The following is a 16,780-nucleotide window of genomic DNA, read 5'->3' as shown; positions in this document are numbered from 1 at the left end:
CCTCTGGATACGGCCTTGGATACAGTTCCCACTATTCTAAGGCATTGGTTATGTAGCTTTATTGTCGCGATACACCTCAAGATTCTTGAACATAGTGTGACGTAAAAAGCAAGAGAAAAACATATTATGGTCGAATAAAGAAAAGAATGAGGTATAAACTAACTAATACCTAGGCAGGAGGCACAAGCCCCCTGCCCCCCCCCCCTCCCCAGTTGCCGTCTTTGGAACTTGTAGGCAACTGCAACATCGCAGAGAGACTAAACAGTAAATTACTCGACAGATAAGTTATCTAATACTTAAATTTACATTTCTGCACACAGAGGGTATTAAGTGGGGGAGGGGGTAAATAAACGTCGTCTTTTGATGAAACAAGAAGAAATACTAGAAATCATAGAGAAATCATACTAGAATTTTAGAATCTTAAAAAAAAATTCAGAACAACAGAAAATGGATTTTCTAATGTTGATTTCAAAACAGAGTGAGTAGATTTGAAGTTCTTCAGTGGCTGCTCTGGCCTCTATTAGGTCTATCTTTATTGACACTACTCAAAAAAATTTTAGGCTAGATTGAAAAAAATTATAAACAAAATTTGAATACAAATATTACAAAAAACATTAAAATTAATTAAATTCGGTCTACTTACTTTTATTTTCAAGGAATAGAGATGAAGATAATTGTATAAATGAAAATTCCATACTGAATTTGCTTATAATTACCGCCAATTACGCCCTCTATTTTAACAAAAACAAAGTTTCAAAAATTACAAAATTATTATAGCCGTTAGATCATCTATTTGAAATTTTACGCCTCTAAAATTTCCACCCCGGGGCAAGTGCCCTTCCGCCCCCTAAAACCACCCGTAAAGTTGCTTTGTTTCTTCTTTTTTATGATATTTGGATTAGTGCTTTAGGCATTGGGTTTTTTTTTTCACAAAACAAACCTTTTGTATTTATTATGCCATTTACGAATAAATTATGTTTATCTTTGTTTTGCTTCTTAGTATAGGACACCTTCTATGTAGTTGTGCTTTTATACGTCGGTACTTGCATGATAAACCCCAATCGCTCAAAATGTTCATTCATTGACGCATTGCAGAACAGATTTTTTTCACTAGTTTCTTTCACTTAGCGTGAGATGAGACAAAGAGAAGTGACAGAATAGATGGAAAATATATATAATTTGGGCTACATATTTGCACATTAGGTGTGGGGGGGGAGGGTAAAGTATTTGGACAGTGTGAAGTTAGAAAACAATTCTTACTACATAAAATGCAGAATAATTGTACCTAAAACATTAGGTATGCAGACCCACTATTTTTTACCCCCACCACTAATGTGCAAGTATATAGCCCAAATTTGTTTCTAAAGTAACATGTTTTTATCGTACTTAGGTATATTCCATTAGGATTGAGCGTCAGAAAAGCATAATAGAAGAACATTAGGTAGGGAGTATGTCATTCAAGTACCTATACGTCTACCACAAGTAACGACAAAAAACTCAAAAAGTCCTCATCGCATATAACATGCTGTTTTTGTTTACTTTTGCCAGTTCCAATTAATCCTTTCTTCTGCTATCATTTCAACGGCAATGTAAAATTGACTATACATATAAGGGCACTATGGGAGGGGGCTTCGAACTTCCTTCTCCGTCTCCCAAAATAAAATTGATACTTTGTCTTTTCTTTTCCTTTTGTTTTCTTACAATGTGCCTATTTTTTGCGCGTTTTTTCAAAGTTGCTTACCCTCTACCCCAAAACGAAGTACTGTACACGAGCTGGCTACTTGCAAAATTTTCAAGGACAAAGAAAACCAATAAAAATACCATAGTAAAGCGACAACGAAATAAATTAAAGCATATGTAAAACAAAAATTTATTGTACTTACAAGCGAAATAATTTCTTCCGGCCTCAATTCTGTGAGCCTTCTGGCTAATCTCCCAGTTGGATTATTTATCAAGGACGAAGTTGGCATCACTTCAGTCGTAAATTCATCAGAGGGTGGACAACGATATCCCCCTGGCATAAGTGGAGGACGAGACTGTCTGGGCAGACGAACATCAGATGACATTAAGGGCTGAATATACTGGAATCGGACTGGTGGGCGTGGCAGAAAAGATGGTCCTTCTAGGAGGGACGGTGGTCCTCCTAGAATGGATGGTGACCCTCCTAGGAAGGATGGTGGCCCTGGTGGAAATAGTGGTCTCCTTTGAAGACCACCATAATAGCCTGGATATCGGGCAGGTCCAAATCCTGGATGCATTCTGAAAGAACAAGTTCTTTTACTTTGATAGGGGTGTGAGTTTCTTCTAGATTTAATTCTTGTGTTGGTATATCCGGGTTCATTTCTAGAAGTGATTGCGTAACACATACATGCAAACACACAAAAAAAACACTACATGCAATGTTCGGTCTTTTTAAGACAAAATTCTATATGAAAATGCATTAGTAAGGTCGGTGCCCAACAAATCTATATTCAAACAACAATACCCCTTTTGGGCATTCTTTACAGAGGGAAGCATTCTAAAGTTTGATATTTTCACACCTTTTCAAATCTAATACACGATGGGTGTGAGAAACGATTCTAAATTGTTTACCCCTCCCCCTGCGTTTAAGCCCTCAGAACTCCCCCTCCCGCGGAAAATACCCCCGGAAAACAACTCCCGGAAACAACTGCCCTTGGAAAATAAGGCTTCCCAAATTTGAGAATTTTATTTGAGTTTTCTTCTTTTTTTTTATTTTCCGTAGGAAGACGGAATTTTGGTATTTGTATATTATGCGCCACCCACTCAAGTTTACGCTGTGTAAAACTCGAGAACAAACCGGTTCCTTCGTTAGTTTCTTTGTTACTTTTGAAACAAATTTGGGCTACATATTTGCACATTAGGAGGGAGGGGTAAAGTATAGCAGGTATCTTTGAAAGTATCCCCCTCCCCGGAAAGCCCCCCCCCCCCCCCCCCGGATAATACCCCCCTGGAAAATAAGGCTTTCCAAATTTGAAAATTTTATTTGAGTTTTTTTCGTAAGGGGAAGGAATTTTGGTACTAGTGTATTATACGCCACTCACTCAAGTTTGCGCTGTGTAAAACTCGAGAACAAACCTGTTTCGTCGTTAGTTTCTTTCATCTTAGCGCGAGACAATACAAAGACAAGTGACAGAATAGATGGTAAATATATAATTTGGGCTATATGTTCGCAGATACGGGGGGGGGTAGAGTATTTGCACAGTTTGAATTCAGAAAACACTTCTTATTTCATAATATGCAGAATAATTGTACCTGACAAATTTTGCATGCAGACTCGCAATACTTTACTCCCCCCCCTCCCAATATGCAATTATACAGCCCAAATTTATTTCTAAAGTAGCGAAGAAACTAACAAAGAGCCGGCATGTTCTCGAGTTTTACAGATCGTAAACTTGAGTGAGTGGCGTATAATACACAACACGGGAATTTTCATTGAGGGAGCCGGAATTCCCGTTTTTATTTAAAAACGATCAGAAATCAACATCAAAGTTGTTAATTTCGTCAAAACTTAAAACGAACAAACATCAAAACTTAAAACACACAGAAATTATTGCGTGTATGAAATGAGTTGTCACTTCCACAGGACCTAGCTCTTTACGCTAAAGTTTTGACTATTTGTCCTAATTCTTTAAGAACGATTCCTGAAACACAATGGCCGTTTAGTTTTGAGAACAATAAGCTTTGTCCTAAAATTCTATAAAAAAAATAGTGCAAAGAGCGAGGTCTTGAGGAGGAGGCAACCCCTTTCATATACTTAATAATTTCTGTTCGTTTTAAGGTTTGAAGTTGCTCATTACTTTCAGTTGAAAAACTTGTTGTTTTTATTTAATTACTTACAGATAGTATTTGTTAATGGGAAACATACGGAACAAGTTTTTTAAAGAAAAGTAGAGAGCCTCATTAAACCAAAAACGAGCAGAAATAAAGTAAAATAATCTTTTAAAGTAAAAAGTATAGAGTCTAACAAAAAAAAAAAAAATATGAAATAATTTTTCTATGAGAAAGACCATGTCAATAAAAAAATGAACAGAAATTGATTTAAAAAGAAATTCCACAAAACAAGTGTGTCAGAGAATAGTAAAGAACCTCATTAAGCCAAAAATGAGTAGAAATAAATTCAAATAATTTTCAAAGCGTAAAACAACCACAAATCACCATCGATAAACGAATTAAACCCAAAACGAACAGAAATTACAATAAATGACCGATTCAACCTTAAAACGAGCAAAAATTAACATGAAAGTTAAGTTTTTTTCCATAAAAAAACTATAGCGTAAAGAGTGAGGTTTCGAGGAGAAGGCAACCCCTTTCACACGCGTAATAATTTCTGTTCGTTTTAAGGTTTTGATGTTGCTTTTTACTTTCAAAATACTTTCATGCTTCTAATTTAAATTTAATTTCTGAACGTTTTTAAACAATGCCGGGAAATCTGGCTCTCTCTCCACGAAACATTCCGGTATTCGTGTATTATACGCCACTCATTCAAGTTTACGACGTGTAAAATTCCCGAACAAACCGGTTTCTTCGTTACTTTAGAAACACATTTAGACTTTATAATTGCAAATCAGGAGGGGGGAGGGTAAAGTATAGCAAGCCTGCATGCAAAATGTGTTATGTACAATTATTCTGCATATTATCACATAAGAACTGTTTTCTGACTTCAAACCGTCCAAATACTTTACCCCCTCCCCCCTTGTGTGCAAATATATGGCCCAAATTACATACTTCCCATCTATTCCGTCACTTAACTTTGTCTTTTCTCACGCTAAGCTGAAAGAAAATAACAAAGAAACCAGTTTACTCTCGAATTTTACACAGCGTAAACTTGATTGAGTGGCGTATAACACACAAGCACCAAAGTTCCTTCCCCCTACGAAAAAAAACTCAAATGAAATTCTCAAACCTGGAAAGCCTTATTTTCCACGGCGGAGAGTATTTTCCTGGGGGGTTAAGACCGGAGGGTAAACTCCGGCCACGGTGGGAAACAATTTCGCCACCTTTCTGAATGCACGTTTCACTAGTCATTTTAATTCAAGTCAGGGAAATACCAGGGGTATCCAAAAGTGATTATCCTCCTTGAAATCCAAGCCCTGAGATGCCTCTGTTTTCCAAGCCTAATAACTAAAAGGAGAACTAAATGCTAACTCTTCAAGATCAGAGAACTGTATAGGATCCATCACGCAGCCAACTTATCAGGCTTGTCAATAAGTCTGCAATTAGCTCCATGTTCATGATTTACGAGCCTATTTCATCGTAAATAGTGACCTTCATCACATATTGTCCATCAGCATACCCAGAATATTCTATAATAGACCTTAATTTAACTTTTTCCTTAACCCATCGACTTTTTGTGCTTGTTTGTTACATAAATCTATTACTTGTGAGCCATTTTTGACACTTGCGAATATTCAAGACAGTGCAGTAATACAACAAAATTCCCCCCTCTTAAGTCACTTAAGAACTTACGTTCAATCAGATTAGACACATTTTTATCTTACAGAAGATTAAAAACTGTGTTATCATAGAGGAGAATTCTTAGGAGTGCTTTTACAATCAGAATGCAGTTGCTTTCCGACATGGTTGCCAACTGTCACATTTCTTTGCTTTTGTTGCACTTTTTCGATCATTGTTGCACTGTAATACGTACGACACAGAAAACCACACTTTTCCATGAAAAGCCAGAGAAGTTCGTCAAAAATGCTAACAGCGACCTTTCTCTGTCGTAGTGTGACTAGAATACAGCGTCACCTCTAATTTGTTGACTGTATGCCAATTTAAGCAATTTGATCAACTGCTAAAGAATAAATAACTCTCGTCGAAAAGAAAAGAACATTAACTTTTGAAATTTGGATCAATTAGTACTCAGTGAATTTGATCCAATTTGATCATGTGCTCAGTCATTGAACTAATCAAGAACCAAAACAAAAATAAAATAAACAAGAAAGGTTGGCGAAGCTTTTTTTAAGCCTCAGCATCAAAATTCTAGTAGGTAATAGGCTAAGTACTAGCGTTAGGCGTTAGCTTGCGGGGAGTGGTGTTCTTTTTGCCAGGCTAAACTATCGACAAAGAGGGGACGCTTGTGGTAAATATGCAGTTTTCAACATAAATTAGTTAGAATGAATTTGAATACATCACTTGATGCCGTTTTTTATGTTTTTTTTTTTTACTTCAATAATTATTCTTTGAGGAAATTACAGTTTGAGTCCTTATATGGACTAAGAGGGTTCAAAATAGCGCATGAAAACCATAAGTTTAAAAACATGTTTCTAAAAAATCTGTCTAAGGAGAAAAAATTGCCATTTCGGTAAATTTGTAGTTTACAATATAATTTAGCAATGCTGAAAATGAATATATCATTTGATACCTTTTTTTATCAAACAATTCGAGGTAACGAACTGTAAGTAGAAAGCGACGCTGTTCAATAGTAGCCGAAACTCAAAACACGGAATGTTGGTATTAATAGATAGACTATATAAAAAGAATCGGCTTATCACGCTAATTCGAAATATATAAGATCAATTAACCTTAGTGTTACCCCTCAAATGCTACGAGCCTGGGAAAATTTGCCTGATTTTCGAAATGGGAGGAAGTACCCCCTAAAAGTCAAAGAACCTTAATGAAAACCACATAACCAGATTCAGTGTATCCGAGAGCCCTACAGTAGAGGTTTCAACTTCCTATCTGCAAAAATGTGGAGTTTAGTAATTTTTCCCAGAAGAAAGATAACAAATGCGTATTGTTTGTTTTTTTCCCAGGGGTGAACGTATCGAACCAATGGTCCTTTAACATCGAAAAAGGGGTCATTTGAACAGAAAGTTCTAGCACCCTTTTTAAGTGACCAAACAGTTGAAGGGCAGCTAGGCCCCCTCCCATACCCCTTTTTCCCCAAAATCGTCCGATCAAAATTTTGAGATAGCCATTTCGTTCAGTATAGTTGAAAGATTCTAAAATTACGCCTTTAGTGATAAAATGGCCCCCACAGTCCCTGGGGGAAGGTCCTTAAGTTATAAAGGGTGCTCATTATTTGCGTATAGTGTTTTTTATTTGGAAGTATGAACACACTGTTCGGGTTGGGAAGGGTGGTGAACTATCTGCTGGGGGGATTTTCTGTGGGCAAGGAAGTTTCCGCGGGCTGAACTTTAAGTGTAAAGGCAGTTGTTCCGGGTGAATTTCATAGGAAATTATATTGTATAGAGGATCTTATTGTGGGGAGAGGGGATTTTACCATGCTAAATTTCCACGGTAAATTTCCCAAGGTGTCAGTACGCGGCTCCGACACATTGGAACTTCCCCCTTCCCCACCTTTCGACAACCACCTCCACCCTCAGCTGCACCACTGACTGAATATCATGGCTTTAAACAGTTGAATTTTTCACCCATGCAAGTGAACATAAAAGAAATGCATAATTTATTGTTTCCTATTTAGTTGTTTTGGAAGAAACTGTCAGTTTTGAACTCACCATATATGTCGAACATTGTTGCCTCAGGTGTGTTTTGACAAGTATTGAAAACAAATATACTTTGATTTCAATTGACCCCCCCCCCCTCTGCTGCTCTGCACCATGATCAGGCTGAGCGATATTCCCCAATAACTAGAGAAAACAACTATCTAAGGAAAGCTGACGCCACCTTCTGGATGAATTGTGCAAAGAAAAAAAAAAAAACAGACAAGAAAATTTAATATGTTCAGAACTCTGAATTTCAAATAAGCCAGTAAATCGTTTTGTTTAACATTTATCTTACTTTGCTGTGATAACTCAACCCCAGAACCCCCCCCCCCAAAAAAAAAAAACTAAAAAAGATTTGAAAATAATTACATACTGAAATCATAAACAGAAATAACCCTACAAATTGACTACACCATATTTTCTACCTATATTGCCTGTCTACCAAGAAATATACTCCTTCACCCTTCTCCCGCGGATGACACGACCCGTACAGCCCCAGACCATAAATCATTTATTAAGACTAATAGATGACCAAAATTTATTGGGAAACAAATTAACACGCATCCGTGATCTGCCTTCTGGCAAAAAATACAAAATTCCATGTTTTTGTAGATATGAGCTTGAAACTTCTACACTAGGGTTCTCTGATATGCTGAATCTGATGGTGTGATTTTCGTTAAGCTTCTATGACTTTTAGGGGTTTTTTTCCCCTGTTTTCTAAAATAAGGCAAATTTTCTCAGGCTCGTTACTTTTGATGGGTAAGATTAGACTTGATGAAACTTATATATTTAAAATCAGCTTTAAAATGCGATTCTTTTGATGTAGCTATTGGTATCAAAATTCCATTTTTTAGAGTTTTGGTTCTATTGAGCCGGGTCGCTCCTTACTACAGTTCGTTACCTCGAACTGTTTGATTTATTGCTGCGATAAAAAATTCAACTACAAAAAAAAATGGTAGAAAAAATATATGTACAAATACAATTGAATTTGATTCAATGTTCAAATTCTTATGCTGATTAGAAGATTTTGGTCAATCTATAATAGCAAGGAGATCATAAAAGAATAAAACTGCGCAGGATAAAGATATTAAAAAGAAAAAAAGCTCTTACATTCATAAGCAATCTTTTTATCATCAGATGTGAGGGAGACATATGGCAAAAAAGAGATAAACAGTGCCTTGCTCAAATGGGATTTAGATTATGGCCCAAATTGTAATTAGCCAGATATTACTCTTGAGGAGATGGATGTGGCAAAAAGGACTTATGCAGCTGAAAAATTGAGCTTGGATAAGGCTGCACAGGATCAAGTTTACTGAGTGACAAATGACAACTGGATCTACGAAAGGGCAACCGGTATTTAGCTACCCCCAAAAAATACCCCGACGGAAAATACCCATCGGAAAATACACCCCCGGAAAATACGACCCCCAAAGCTGATTGGTCTCCAATCCCTTTAGACCTAAAAAAGGAACTAGAACTCTCAATTCCTGTTCTAATGAGAACATTCCAAAGTTTATGCGAATATGAGGTGGAGGTATGGATGAGGAACGGTCAGTCCTTCTCCTATACTGAGTAAATTCAGCTCATTTTGGGGTTTAATGTTACTCTTTAGTCTTTACGTAGAATTACGTAAACAGCGTAGACCAGAAATATTCCCAGAAATCATAAGTGAGTCAATATCAATTTTGCATTTTGATGCATTCAGACGAATAAACGTAAGGTTTCGAATAATGGAATTTAAGTATCACGAAGGGTACACCAGGATTTTATGCCTAGTTGGGTCATGGCCTAAAATTGGTTGTTCTCTAATGATTTGAGCAGGGTTTTAACCTAAAAGGATTTTATTTTCAGATTTTTTAATTGGCTTTATTTGGCATTTCGACCAACCGTTGAACAGAAATAAGAACGAAAATAATGATCACAAGCACACAAAATCATACACTTTTATATAGCCTTGGGATTAACCTAACCCCATTAAGGGAAAGGGTTGAGACACGACTGAGGCAACAGAAGTTATTATTTTCGAAAAAGCACCGAATAGGGAATATATTGGGTAAAATTCTAGTTAAGCTACTTTTGATATCTTGGAAAGGGGTTAGATTAAGAAAATGAAACTTTCAGAAATGAATCCAGGGCCAAAAACATACTATGGGAAGGTATTCCCAACCTTCTAAGTTAGTTCTCTTCTGACAATAAACAACAAAGAGAGATAAAATTCAATGAAATGACATCAAACGAAACTACAGCCAGTGGAGAGAAAAAATGAAAAACGAAGACAAAGCGATGTTTAAACAACGCGTAACGCAATGTTACGTGTTGTTTTAGTTTTTCATCTTTTCTCTCTAATGGCCGCAGTCTCGTTTGGCGTCTTTTCATTGAGTTTTATCTCTCTTTGTTGTTTATTGTCATGGCTGGCCAGTTCGGCTTAAGAACTTTCATTAGACCTCTTCTGATTTCTAAGTCTTAGAAATTTGCATACTTACAGGGCCGAATCGACTAGGTCCGGGGCCTGATTGGAATTTATTTTCGAGCCCCCTCTATATATTAAATTTTGAAGCAAATTCAAATCCAGCAATTAAAAAAATAATTTATATGCTGCTAAAAATAATTATATATATAAATATATATATGTGTGTCTTTTCAAAGATATTTGATTATTAAAGAAAGTCTGAGTTCTAACCATGATATCTACTAGGCTTCAAAGTCTTGGTTTTCTCTTTTGAGGTTTTTAAAGTGGTTAAAATATATACAAATGTTTTTGCAACTTGGCACTTGGCACGCGAAGGGCTTGTATAGATAGATTCTCCTTCTCGCTTGTCTTATAACAGCAGACAATTTGCTGCCTTTTAATACTAAGTCTTTTCAAAGATATGTGATTTTTAAAGCAAGTCCGGTTTCTAACAACAATTTCTACTAAGCTTCAAAATTTGTGCTTTCTTTTTTAAGGTTTTGCAATTATTGTAGCCTAATCCCTTATTACAATATATAAAAATATTTTCGCAATTACTAGTTTCTGGCTCTTTCTGCAATTTAATGTCTTATCATACAACAGTCTGTTCAAAGATATTTGATTATTGAAGCTATTTTTTCCAAAAATAAGGCTCTTAACGAATTTTCTCGGCCTTTTGACCTATCCAGATCGTTTTTTATGCGAGAATATCCCAATATACCAATTTTTCTAGAAAAATACGGAGCTGTTTTCGAAAAAAATTAAACAATTATTGCTCATATATATATATATATATATATATATATATATATATATATATATATATATATATATATATATATATATATATATATATATATATATATATATATATATATATATTATATACATATAATAGTAAAACAAGAACTAATAGCTCATATGGCACTTGTGACGAGGCCGGAAGAGCCACGGGCTCATATTGTACGAGCTCTAGCAAAATTCTAAGAATCAATAGATTGATTTAAAAGGAAAATCAGAGGCTTTATGCCGGTCGGGATTTAAAATAAGAGCTCTGAGTCACGTGGTCCTTCTAAATATCAAAATTCGTTAAGATCCGATAACCCACTCGTAAGTTATAAAAACTTCATTTTTTCAAATTTTTCCTCTCCCTTCAGCCCCCACAGATTGTCGAATCAGGGAAAACGACTTTATTAAGTCTTAAGTCAATTACGTATCTACAACATTTGCTTATTCTAACCAACAAGCTTCATCCCGATTCCTAGTGTTTTCCAAGATTTCTAATTTCCCCCTCCAACTCTCCCAATATCAACAAACCTGGTCGGGATTTGAAATAAGAGCTCTGAGACATGAGTTACTTCTAAATATCAAATTTCATTAGGATCCGGTCACCCGTTCTTAAGTTAAAATACCTCAATTTTTCTAATTTTTCCAAATTAACACCCCCCAGCTCCTCCAAAGAGAACGGATCCGTTCCAATTATGTCAATCACGTATCTAGAACTTGTGCTTATTCTTACCATCAAGTTTCATCCCAATCTCTCCACTCGAAGCGTTTTCCAAGATTTTTGTTTCCCCCTCCAACCCTCTATGTCCTCTGGATCCAATTCGAGTCAAAAATGGAGCATCTGAGACATAAGATCCTTCTGTATATCAAGTTTCATTAAGATCCGATCACCTATTCGTGAGATAAGGATACCCCAATTTTCTCGTTTTCCAAGAATTCCGGTTTCCCCCTCCAAACCCCCCCCCCCCAATGTTAGCGGATCTGGTCGGAATTTAAAATAAGAGCTCCAAAGCACAAGATCCTTCTAAATATCAAATTTCATTAAGATCTGATCACCCGTTCGTACGTTACAAATACCTCATTTTTTCTAATTTTCCCGAATTATCCCCCCCCCCCAACTCCACCAAAGAGAGCGGATCCGATCCGGTTATGTCAGTCACGTATCTTTGACTTGTTTTTATTCTTCCCACCTGGCACGTACGCAGGAGGGGCCTTCGGGCCCGCCCCCCCCCCCAAAAAAAATTGTGAAATGTTTGATTTCCCCATGGTTTCTGGCAAAAATAAGACATTTATTAAGAATCTAGATACATGTGTGAAGCCTTTTTTGGGCATGCAATTATCCGGTCAAGTCACTGCCCAATTATTAATCCATTTTCTGTCAACTTTTTACCCTCTTTGAAGTAATTGGCAATTGTACTGTTATTTTTTTTTTTTTTTTTTTTTGTAAAGAGAGTTTGCTTTCCACAACAAAATAGAATTATCCTTGATATTAGGGCGTTTATCCCCCCTTTTCAGGATAAAGTACAGCTTTTAATGGATCAATTTTGGAAACTATCATTTTTCATTAAAATCTACGTTTTTGCAGTAAAAGAACTACCCCCCACAGCACCCATATTGCACAGTTAACCCTAAAATTTTCCTTTCAGTGGGATATAATGGATTAATCACTGGTTCTAAATCGCTACGAACATAACCTGAGCCCAAAACGTACTTTTGAGGCTTCAGTCTTTTCCCCTCCATCCGCTACAATACTACAGATTAAAGTTAATCTGTATTTTCCGATATACATGCTTTTTGCATTACTAAATAAAAAATTGCTACTTTTTATCTGCTGTTTCGAAGGTTTTTGCCCCCCCCCCCGAAAAAAATTCCTGCGTACGTGCCTACTTCCCACCCAGTTTCATCCTGATCTCTCCGCTTTAAGTATTTTCTAAGATTTCCGGTTCCCCAGCAACTGCCCCCCTCCAATGACACTGTATCCGGTTGGGATTTAAAATAAGAGATCTGAGTTACGAGGTCCTTCTAAATATGAAGGTTTATGAAGATCCGATCACTCCTCCTTACTCCTTCGTAAGTTAAACATACGTAATTTTTTTTTAATTTTTCAGAATTAACCCTCCCCTGAACTCCCCCAAATAGAGCGGATCGTTCCGATTATGTCAATCATCTATCTAGGACTTCTGCTTATTTTTCCCATTAAGCTTCATCCCGATCCCTCCACTCTAAGCGTTTTCCAAGATTATAGGCCCCCCTCCAAACTCCCTGCAATGTCACCAGATCCAGTCGGGATATAAAATAAGAGCTTTGAGACACGATATCCTTCTAAATATCAAATTTAATTGAGATCCGATCACGCGTTCGTAAGTTAAAAATACTTCATTTTTGCTATTTTTTCCGAATTAACCGGCCGCCCACCCCCAACCCTAGACGGTCAAATCGGGAAAACGACTATTTCTAATTTAATTTGGACCGCTCCCTGATAGCCTGCCAAATATCATCGTCCTAGCTTACCTGGAAGTGCCTAAAGTAGCAAAACCGGAACAGACCGACAGACCGACAGAATTTGCGATTGCTGTATGTCACTTGGTTAATACCAAGTGCCATAAAAACACCTGCATAGTTTACGGCGTCTTTTAGGTTTTTACTGGGTTTTATTCCACAATTTGTTGGCATCGAAGATGGTGATGGTGCTGTTCTTCTAGCATAATATTTTTTCGTTGCCACACACCCGAGAAGTGAAGTTAGGTCAGTTCTAATGAAATATACCAAAATATAATGAAAATGTAATATTTTAGAAACAAATTTGGGCTATAGCTGCCGACATTGACATACCGAAGAAAAAGGGGTGATATGATGTTAACAAAAAAATCCTTTCTAAAAACACCTTCCCGGTCTCTTTGCACAGCCCTTGCATTCTGGCACTAGAGGACATTCAATGAAGCTCCCCATGCAGCATTCCACGAGTAGACAGAGAGGTCATTTCTTCAACCAAAAAGTCATCGATCTGTGGAATCAACCGTCTGAGGGAAAAGTTTCTGCAACTTCAACCGACACGTTCAAGTCCCATGTTGATAAGGAATGGCTCTGCCAGGAGTTCCTTTACAATTGGCAAGCTGCAGAGTCCTCCACAAGAGTCTAGATCAACAACCACAACCTACACCAAACGAATTTTTTTCATCACTGGAGCATCACAAGGATGGAAAATCCTTATATCGCTCCAAGCTGCGATTTAAGGTAATTTAAGGTATATATTTGCACATTAGGAGGGGGTAGAGTATAACGGTTTTATACGCAGTGTGTTAGCTAAAATTATTCTGCATATTGTGAATGAAAAATTGTTTTCTAACTTCACGCTGTCCAAATACTTTTTCCCCACCCCACCCCCCAAATCTGCAAATACATAGCCCAAAGTATATAAGTGCAATTTTTTCTGGCATCAGATACTTGTTTTCCGCATAGCGTAAGCTAACTGTCTCTTAATACAGACAGGTGAAACCGGTTTGTTCTCGAGTGTATACCATTTTGTACACAATTACCTTTTCTTCTTCGACACTTTCATTTTTGACTCGTTCTGATTCTCATTGCCCTTTAGCAGCACATCATTTTTGACTCTCTTGATACTTGCTTTATCGTGTCTGGTAACCCTACAATTCTTTGTTCTTCACTTTCATCTTTGACAAGTTCTGATTCCTGCTGTTGCTTGTAATTCTCGCAGCTGATTATCTTCTAACTGCATATTTCTTTGTTTTCGTGGTCGTATATCTTCAAACCGCACATTTCTCTGTTCTTCATTTTCATTTTGATTCGTTCTGTTCCTCATTGTCTTGTAACCGCATATTCTTTTTCGTCACTTTCGTTTTTGAGTCGTTGTAATTCTGGCTGCCACTTATCTTTGAACTGCATATTTCTATGTTCTTCAATTTTCTCTTTGACTACTTTAATTATCGGTTTCACTAATATTTTAACTACATATCTCTTTGATCCTTATTTTCGTTTATCATTGTTTCAGACATTTTTTCAATGCCTTTTACTTTAGTTGCTTGGATTGGTCTTGTCACTTTTGATGGTCTAGGGTGTTCATTATCACCCGTCGTATATTTTACATTTCTCAGGTCAATCTCTTGATCTTGTCTCATTTGATGGTCCAGTTTGTTTGCTTTGAGCTTACGGTTTTGTCCTCTTTTGTTCCTTTTTGTACTCATTTTATGCTAACGTTAATTTACGTTTGGGCCCCCTAGATAAAATGAAACTGCTGAAATTACCTTTGAAATTTACATCACCAAATATGAATTTACATATTTTAAAATTTTTATCCTGCAAGTGTTTCTAAAACAGTTTTAAAATCTATTTTCCTTGGGTTTTCACTTTCAGTCAATATGATTGCTAAACTATTTAGTCTGTGCTGATTTATTGTTGATATCACATAAATTCTTTTATTGGTTTTAGCCTGGAAAATGATCTCTCTCCAGAAGCAACACTTACTGGGATTATTAAGAACATTTCAGTTTCGAAAACATATTGTTCATTTTGATGGCAGCGCGGGGCCCTTTCAAACACGGGGCCCCATTGGGCCCAATCGCTCTTTTTTCGGCCCTGCTTACTTGACAGGTTGACCTATTGAAAATCTGAGAAAACAGCATCTTACCTTAATTTTCAGTTATCACTTTCTTTTTCTCTGGTTTAGTTCTAGAAATGCAATTCCTGTTATTTGAGTATAATTTTAAGCCTAAGGGAGGTAAAATTAGCTAAAGTAGAATTTTACTACCTCCACTCCTTCTCCCTCTTGAGGCCCCTGACCTTTGATGACCTTTAAAAAATATGTGTGTTATAAAAGTGAACCCTCACAAAAGAGATCTTCTGCTTAAATGAAGCATAACAAAATTATTTTCAGCTTCACAACCTTGCTCAATCCTATTTTATAGGGTTTTAAAGATATTCAAATACATTTTCTGAATTTTAAATAGGGTCTAAAAAATAAGTTGATATGGCTTAAAAATCTACTCAAATAACAGGAGTTGCACTTTCAGAATTAAAGCCAGAGAAAAAAAAATATAACTGAAATTAGGCCTGTCAAATGAAAACCTGTCATATTGGCAAATTTCAGGGCCCTCTAGAGGGAGGAGTGGAGGTAGGTACTTCAAATACTTTCCCAGGACATACTTTAGCCTGTAGACCCATCCCTGGGAGCATCATTTCCTTAACCTAACGCCTTTCCAAGATAGCTAAAAGTAGCTAAAGTAGTATTTTACCCATGGGCCTACTTTATTCTGTAGACCCTTCCCTGAAAGTGTTATCTTCATAACCTAACCCCTTTCCAAAAATTGAAAAGTAGCAAAACTAGAATTTTATTCTATATTGGTAGGCCATAAGCTATTTTTCTTAGCATAATTTAGGTCTGAGAATATTTCTAATTTTCATTCACCAATTTTAGCTAGCCTACTTTCCTAGTCAGCAAAAAAACCATCCTCTACAGTTTTAATAGAAAAGATTACACATTATCCCCAAGAAACTCCTTGCCCAGACAGTAGCTTAAATTTTTTTTTACAGAAACTAGCCTACTCACCTCTGAACAGATTCCGTAGAAAATTCAGCAATAGGCCTATGTCTAAAAATAAGTCTAGCAACTGCAACTATGTCCTTTCATTTCTACTTCCAATTCATGACTAACACAACACCTGAAGCTATAAGCTCTCAAGACGCAGGAAAGATTATTTGTTTGAAGGAATACCTTATTGCGTCATCATTGCAGTTTGGTCAACTGAATACGTCTTACCTGGAAAGAAGAAATATATTTCGCTCAATTTATTTAATTTGGTGGAATTTATTTTGGTTGGGATATAGGCCTAGATTAGCAGAGGTGGTTTTAGGGGCGACACAGACACAGGGGGCACTTGCTCCGGGTGCAAAAATTTTAGGGTGCAAAATTTCTAATAAATATTCTAACAGTTAAGGTACTTATATATTATGCCAAACACAGTCGAGAAGTTTTCTAAATGTAAAATCTCAGGAAACCGGTCTCATAGCGACAAACACATATGACGGGTGACAGAATGCATTGGACTTGTATAATTTGGGC

The 16,780-nt window shown here is 36.6% G+C and overlaps 1 protein-coding gene across 2 annotated transcripts in view; it reads right to left on the bottom strand.

The window, feature by feature from the left end:
- Positions 1 to 16,369, bottom strand: part of LOC136029966 (uncharacterized) — a 102,475-nt gene extending 86,106 nt beyond the window's left edge. For both annotated transcript variants that reach the window (XM_065708527.1, XM_065708528.1), the window contains exons 1-2: positions 16,268 to 16,369; positions 1,884 to 2,259 (exon numbers count right to left, since the gene is read on the bottom strand). In XM_065708527.1, the coding sequence (XP_065564599.1) occupies positions 1,884 to 2,258 (375 nt within the window). In that variant the 5' untranslated portion in view covers position 2,259; positions 16,268 to 16,369. The remainder of the gene's footprint in view (positions 1 to 1,883; positions 2,260 to 16,267) is intronic.
- Positions 16,370 to 16,780: the final 411 nt, after the last annotated feature.

The sequence above is a fragment of the Artemia franciscana genome, chromosome 8, assembly GCF_032884065.1.
Source record: "Artemia franciscana chromosome 8, ASM3288406v1, whole genome shotgun sequence".
Taxonomy (NCBI): domain Eukaryota; kingdom Metazoa; phylum Arthropoda; class Branchiopoda; order Anostraca; family Artemiidae; genus Artemia; species Artemia franciscana.
Note: the sequence above shows the minus strand (reverse complement) of the source record. Positions and strands in the feature narration are given on the sequence as shown.